General features: G+C 38.8%; 1 protein-coding gene and 1 long non-coding RNA gene across 3 annotated transcripts in view; one reads left to right on the top strand and one right to left on the bottom strand.

Moving 5' to 3' along the window:
- LOC119593423 (adenylate cyclase type 2-like) overlaps positions 1-7,500 on the top strand; it is a 210,589-nt gene that overhangs the window by 195,128 nt on the left and 7,961 nt on the right. For both annotated transcript variants that reach the window (XM_037942357.1, XM_037942364.1), the window contains exons 14-17: positions 1,639-1,749; positions 2,552-2,721; positions 3,754-3,988; positions 4,565-4,711. In XM_037942357.1, coding sequence (XP_037798285.1) covers positions 1,639-1,749; positions 2,552-2,721; positions 3,754-3,988; positions 4,565-4,711 — 663 coding nt within the window. The remainder of the gene's footprint in view (positions 1-1,638; positions 1,750-2,551; positions 2,722-3,753; positions 3,989-4,564; positions 4,712-7,500) is intronic.
- The window catches only part of LOC119593477, a 6,732-nt gene continuing 1,803 nt past the window's right edge, over positions 2,572-7,500 (bottom strand). The window contains exons 2-3 of the long non-coding RNA XR_005230549.1: positions 3,726-3,823; positions 2,572-2,701 (exon numbers count right to left, since the gene is read on the bottom strand). This is a non-coding gene — a long non-coding RNA (uncharacterized LOC119593477). The remainder of the gene's footprint in view (positions 2,702-3,725; positions 3,824-7,500) is intronic.

The raw sequence follows: 7,500 nt of genomic DNA, 5'->3' as shown, positions 1-7,500 counted from the left end.
TGGTGAAAACTATTATAGCTTGAAACCTTTCGTTTTTGCGTAAATAAACAGCCTTAAAGTCATTTACAACACATGCTGTGTTTGGCTTCACTGCGTCATCTCAAACCTTCAGCTATTTTAGTGGTTCATCATCACTCCTTTACCGCTTGCTCTTCTTAATGAATATTTAAAAAAAAAACTGCTTGAAACTACTCTTAATTTGAGGTTCCGCCACGTGTGAACGTCACCCAAATTTAGGCTTCTCTGAATCAGATTCCAAAACCACTCACGCACATACTAAACTTACCCATTTAGAAATATATATATCAAGTTACAGCAAGTAAGCTGAAGCATGCAACTAATTAGAAGCGGTCACACGATTTTCTTTTTCAACAGTAAATCAGCGGTAACTTTAACTTTTCCACTTCCCTCAACTTCCGGGTTCGCAGAATCTACTGCTTGGTCGGCAGTAAAGGCGGACTATATATATCGTTCGAAAATCGGCAAACAAGGCAAGAGAGTCTATAATCTGCTTAGAACAGAGTATTCAAATGTACAAACAATAATAAGCATATATATTTCGGATTAACGTGTCTTTTAAGTAGAAATTGCATTCTTTATCTTTATATTTTGCAGGTATGCTTATCTTTGACGTCATCATTGTTTACATGCGCGGGTCTTCCAAGTTTCTCAAGGGAGTTTGCCTAGTTCTATCCTCCAAACGAAATTCCTGCTGCGGATTATGATACAAACTTCTACTATTCCTCCTTTGCAACCACGGACGCACCCACACACTTCGTTTTAATAATCGCCGAGTCTCCATTTCTACAGCAAATGACAAATAACCTGCGAGGAGGGCCGTGTGTGCAACCGCGAAGACGCCATGTTCGACGCTGAAGATGAGCGCCTAAACGATGGATCGGTTCGCCCGGGTGACCAAGAAGTTGGGAAATCGCCGACGGGGTAGCTTCGAATGGCGGATCATATCACAAACTGGTTGCTGAAAAATAAAACGCTCGTGTGACCGTGCCTAAAGATTATCTAGTCCACAATCTATCATATATTCAAATCCCAAAGAACTGTTCATGTATTCTTTGAATCTGATGACGTGATAATTCCTTAGACTTTGAAATTATTAAAAACATTGATATCCGTTATAAACAGACAGTATTCTCCATTTCTCCTCATTTCTAATTATACTAAAGCTGAAAAAATAGTAAGAAATTTACACACGTCTTGTTGGTTTTCAAAAAATCAATAATAATAATAATAATAATAATAATAAAACGGAAAATACATAAACTGCACGTAGGCTACAAATGCGCCGGGAAAATGAGAGTACGACAAACCTTTAAGAATTGCAACATGCCGGTAGATGAACCATTGTTGCAGACTCACCCTGCATGGACTTTCAAAACAACGCATTAAACAGGTTTCCATTAAAAAAAAAACTTTACAAACTTAAAATTCTACCAAATTTTACTCTTTCTGAGAAATATATAACCACCGATTCACAGTCGAAAAAAAATAATAACAATAATAATAACAGTAACAATAATAATAATAACAACAATAATAATAATAATAATAATAATAATAACAATAATCTAATAATAATAATGATAATAATAAATAGATAAAAATACTTCTGTTCACCAGGTTGTTCCGGAATCAGCTGGAGAACAAATGACGATCGAATCACTGCCGGTGAACGTGAACACTTCCCTGCCAATCCTGACGCCGCCTGAACGTGTTCTGCAGAACGCTGAGGTGAACAAGAAATTTTTGTTCTTGGGTTCAATTTTTCTTTTCTTTTCTTTCTTTTTTCACTTGATGGTTTGATTTTGAGATAGTGCTTGTAGTTACCCACGCGGATATGTTTTTTTTTTTTTTTTTTTTTTTTTTTTTTTTTTTTTTTTTTTTTTTTTTTTTCGTCCTGTAACTGTATTTTTTTTTTCTTTGTCCCTCACTCTTCTGATACCTCTCGGTCTTTCTAAATATCTGCTGTTTTGACATTCTCTCTCTGTGACATTCTTTCATTCTCTCTCTCTCTCTCTCTCTCTCTCTCTCTCTCTCTCTCTCTCTCTCTCTCTCTCTCTCTCTCTCTCTCTCTCTCTCTCTCTCTCTCTCCTCTTTCCTCCTCCTCCCCTCTTCCCCCCCCTCTGCCTCAATCTCCTTCCTTCTCCTTCCTCCCTCCTCCCTCTCCTCCTCCTTCCTCTTCCTCCCCCACCTCCTCCTCCAATCTCATTCTCCCCGTCCCCCTCCTCCTCCTCCTCTTCTTCCTCCTCCTCCTTCCTCTCCCTCTATCCTCCTCCTCCTCCTTCCTCCCCCTCCCCCTCCTTCCCTCCCTCTCTCCTCCTCCTTCCCCTCCCCCTCCCTCCTCCTCCTTCCCCTCCCTCCTCCTCCTTCCCCTCCCTCCTCCTCCTCTTCCCCTCCCTCTCTTGTCCCTTCTCAATCTCCCCCCCTCTCTCCTTCCCCTCCTTCCCTTACTCTCTCCTCCTCCTTCCCCTCACTCTCTCCTCAATCTCCTCCCTTCTCAATCTCCTCTCAATCTCCTCCCCCTTTCCCGCAGCTATGGATATGGGCATGCGTGATCTCCATCGGCGTGGCGGCTGTCTTCCCCCGCATCGGCGCCCTCACCAAGCTCTTCGTCATGCTGTTGGTCACGGGCGCTCACGTCTTTGCCTTCATGCACTCCGAGAACCACCTTCTGCTGCCGTTCCTGACGCATACGTACATGAAGTGAGTAGGGGTCTCTGGGGAAGGTTCTGGGGTGGGGGAGGGGGGGGGTTCTTACCGGTGATTTTGGGGGTTCTAGCGGCGGGGATTTGAGGGTTCTCTGGGAGGGGGAAGGGGGGGGGGATTTGAGGGTTCTGTGAGGTTTTCTAAGGGTCCTTGGGTTCTGTGAGGTTGTCTACCGTTCTAGTGGGATCTTTTGGATTTAGGGGTTCTTTAAGGGTTCTGTGGGGTTCTCTGAGGTTCTGTGGATTTCTAGGGGAGATTTTTGTGGGTGTGGGGAAGATTCAGGGATTTTGTGGGAGTTCTCTGGTAGTTCTGTGTGTGTGTGTGTGTGTGTGTGTGTGTGTGTGTGTGTGTGTGTGTGTGTGTGTGTGTGTGTGTGTGTCTTGATGCAAAAGACAGGGTAATCATAACAATTTCCGCTGTTTCTTTACAGGCCAAAGCAAATACATAATGATATGCATAACAATCCCCCCTCTTTCTTAAGAAACCAGTGCAAGAATAGGGTAATTTGCCTTCTTTCCTAACAGGTCAATGAAAAAACAATTTCCCCTCTTAATAATAAAAACTTTCCGTCTTAATAACAAAAACTTCCCGTCTTAATAACGAAAACTTCCCGTCTAAGTAACAAAAACTTCCCGTCTTAATAACAAAAAAACTTTTCTTCTTTCTTAACACGCCAATGAAAATCAAAACAAAAAACAGGATAATAATCCTAACAATTTCCGCTCTTAATAACAAATACTTTCCTACTTTCTTAACTCCAGTAAAAAAAAAAGGATATCCCAGACAATTTCCCTTACTAACAAAAAAAAACTTTCCTTCTTTCTTAACACATCAATGGAAAAAAGAAACAGATTATTCCTAACAATTTCTCTTAACCCCCCCCCCCAAAAAAAAAAAAAAATCCTTCTTTCTTAACACGTCAATTTAAAAAAAAAAACTATTTCCCCTCTTAATTAAAAAAAAAAAATACCGTGTCAACATAAAAAACACATGATAATTACCACAGCAACTTCCCCTCTTTCTGGGCAGCTTCCCCGGCGTCCCGTGGTGGGCGGTGATGGGCGTCCAAGCCATGATGCTGATGGGCGTCCTCGGCGTGCTGGGCGGCCAGAGCGAGGCAAGGGCGCGGGCGCAGCACACGTGGGCGTACCAGGTTATGGAAGAACAGGAGAAAGTGGACCGAATGAAGAACGTTAACAAGATACTCCTCGAGAACATCCTGCCGGTGCATCTGGTGGATCGGTTTATCTGCGATACGCCCAAGGTGGGGGGCTTGTTTTTCTCTCTCTCTCTCTCTCTCTCTCTCTCTCCTCTCTCTCTCTCTCTCTCTCTCTCTCTCTCTCTCTCCTCTCTTCTCCTCTCTCTCTCTCCTCTCTCTCTCTCTTCTCTCTCTCTTTTCTCTTTCTCTTTCTCTCTCTCTTCTCTCTCTTCTCTCTCTCCTCTCTCTCTCTCTCTCTCTCTCTCTCTCTCTCTCTCTTTCTCATTCAACCATCTCATCATCATCATCATCATCCACATCATCATCATTCATCATCATCATCATCATCATATCATATCATCATCATCATCATCATCATCATCATCATCATCATCATCATCATCATCATCATCATCATCATCATCATCATCATCACCACCACCACCACCACCATCCCCATCACCATCACCATCACCATCATCATCACCATCATCAATATCAATTATCATCATCAACAGTGACAAAATCAACATCTACAGATACCATCATCCCCATTGAATGTACAATACAACACAACAAAGTTATCCATAAATATAATCAAGTAAAATATAATCAATATTAAAATTTTTCTTTTACCAACAGGAACTCTACCACGAGCGATACAGCAGCGTGGGTGTCATGTTCGCCTCAATCCCCAACTACAAGGAATTTTATGACGAAACCGACGTAAACAAACAGGGCCTCGAGTGTTTACGTTTACTGAACGAGATTATTTACGACTATGACGAGGTAAATCGGTGTTGCCGTTCTAGCGATTTTCCGCTGGGTCCTAGCGGTGTTGCGTTAAGGTCTAGCGGGATTTTTATGTTTGCTTTATATTTGGGGATTATTTTCAATCCTCTTTAGCGGGATTTTTTTTTTTTTTTAAGTTTGCTCTATATTTGGAGTCCCTTTTTAACGGGAAATGGAGGAGGTTTAACTCTTTATATCCAGCTTTTTTTTTCTTTCTTTCTTTCTTTAAAGTCCAGTCTAGCGATTTAGTGGAAATAGCAATGACAACACTGGAGGTAATTGAACGGGTGAAAACGAATAGCGGGAGAAGGATAGGAGCGATAAAGTGTTATATGTGGAATAAAAGGTTAGAAGCAAGTGTGGGAGAGGTGATAGATAGAATTACAAGCAGTTCTAGATGCAAAGCGAGCAGGGGAGACAAGGAAAATTCTTAGTAAACGTGAGGAGATAATCTAAATAACGAATGTTTATGGTAATGGTAATAAGGATAATATATATATATAATAACAAAGTTACAGTGTGAGAGAGTTATGTGATAAAATATTCACATCATAAGAAACTGATAAACAGGATTTGGCTCTGATAATGATGATGATAATGATCATAGTGATAAGGATGATAATGATGATACTATTAATAATAATATAATTAATTCCAGTAATAATGACAGTGATAATACTGATACTGATAATAATAGTGATGATGGTAATGATAATACTAATAATAATGATAATAATAGTATTAACGATAATTATAAATCATGATAATGATAAGGATAAAATTGGTAATGATGGTAATAATGATAATGATGATATTAGTAATGATGGTTATCATGATAATGATAATATTGGTAATGATGGTAATAATGATAATAGTGATAATGATTATGACGATAATAATAATAATGATAATGATAATAATTATAATAATAATGATAATAACAATAATAGTAATAGTAATAATAAGGACAATAATAATAAAAATAATAATGATAATGATGATTATAATGATAACGATGATGATGGCGATAGTAATGATAAGTGATTATAATAATAATAATAATAATAATGATGATGATGATGATGATGAGGATGAGGATGATAATAATAATAATGATAATTACAGTGATAATAATAATAACAACAATAACAGCAACAACAACAGTAACAACAGAATACTACGCATAGCGCAGTACACCTTAATTCCCAATGCAGTAAAGGACCTTTGTGCACTTACACGCTTTCCTAAATGTGCATGAGCGGTGTACAAGCCTACCATTATTAAACACTTTCTGAATCTCAATGTCTAGCTTCGTGTGTTGTCTGAATATATAAATTTCGTCTGTTCTTGTAACTGTTGAATGCTGCTGCTGCTGTTTTTGTTCTTTATATATCATTATTAGTGGTAATGATATTATTAGTGTAGATATTGTTGTAGTTTTTGTATGCTATCGTTATCATTATTAATTTTATTGATATTATTAGCATAATTATTATTGTTTTTTTTATGTCATCGTTATCATTGTTATACATTATATATTGTTATATTATATTTACGCTGATGATGATAAATGAAATGAGGAAAACAAGTAAAAGCAATGATAGAAAAGGATAAGGATTATGAAAAACAACGAACACGAGCACATAAGGTATGCAGACGCTGTCCAGGTCGGGAAGTTCCACTCGATAACCCGGTTTTCCCTTCTGCGCGTTTAGGTAGCACGGTGAGAAAGAGGAAGTGGGAGAAGGAGACGGAGAGAAAGAGAAGGGGAAGGGAAGATGAGGAAGAAGGAGAGGGAGGGAAAGGGAAATGGAGAGGAAGAGAGATAGGGAAATGGAGAGAGGGAGGGAAAAGGAAATGGAGAGGGAGAGGAAGGAAGGGAAAGGTAGAGAGAGATGAAGGAGGGTGAGAGAAAGATGGAGGGAGAGAGAGAGATGAAAGAGGGAGGGATGGAGAGATGAAGGAGGGAGAGAGAGGGAAAAAAAAATCAAATTCAGACTGCCCATTACCTACAATGGTTATTCTTTTACATAGATAGTTACATAGTACAGTGATATAACCATAAACAATCAAATATTAAACATATGTAGAAGAGTTACGTAACTAAATATTAAAATCAAAAGCCATTTGTACGCAGTGTTTGGCCTTGTATCTAAAGGTCTGATGACATTGAAAATTTAGAAAGCGCTCTTTGAATATTGTCTTAAACGTATTCAGGCAGGAAATATTTCTCATAGTTTGCAATAAACGATTTCAAATCTCGGGTCGGTGGAGCAGGAGGACGTTTAAGAATACTGGTCTTATACGGAGCGGTCTCCTCTATGCTATTTCAACACGCCAGTGGGTATATTTACTCGTCTGTCAACGCCATGATAAAATCTCAGAGGGAATTGACTGGTTGGTAATATTTAAGGCTGATTTGGGGAACATATAGTGTATCAAATCAACGGGTAATTTATACGACTTGTTGTCACTAACATATGTATATCTAAGGTTATAGTAAAGAGTCCGTGGTCTACGATTTGAAATGGGAGAGTGAGATCGGTTTGTCTGATATCATAACATCTAATAAATGTTTTCTGCTTTCTTGTATTTTTTATATATAATTTGTCTTGATTTTTTTTTCTTATATTGTTCCCATTTAACTTTGCTTTTGATTTACATAAGTAATTCTGTTGTGGCGTGAGGATAGTTGCAGACTACGCCAACAGTGAAAGAAGGAAACATATTACTTTGTACTTTCACCCATATGTCTTCAACAGCTGTTTTTCATTCCTTCTTCTTAT

Source organism: Penaeus monodon, chromosome 3 (assembly GCF_015228065.2).
Source record: "Penaeus monodon isolate SGIC_2016 chromosome 3, NSTDA_Pmon_1, whole genome shotgun sequence".
Taxonomy (NCBI): Eukaryota; Metazoa; Arthropoda; class Malacostraca; order Decapoda; family Penaeidae; genus Penaeus; species Penaeus monodon.
This window is presented reverse-complemented; position numbering and strand designations above follow the sequence as displayed.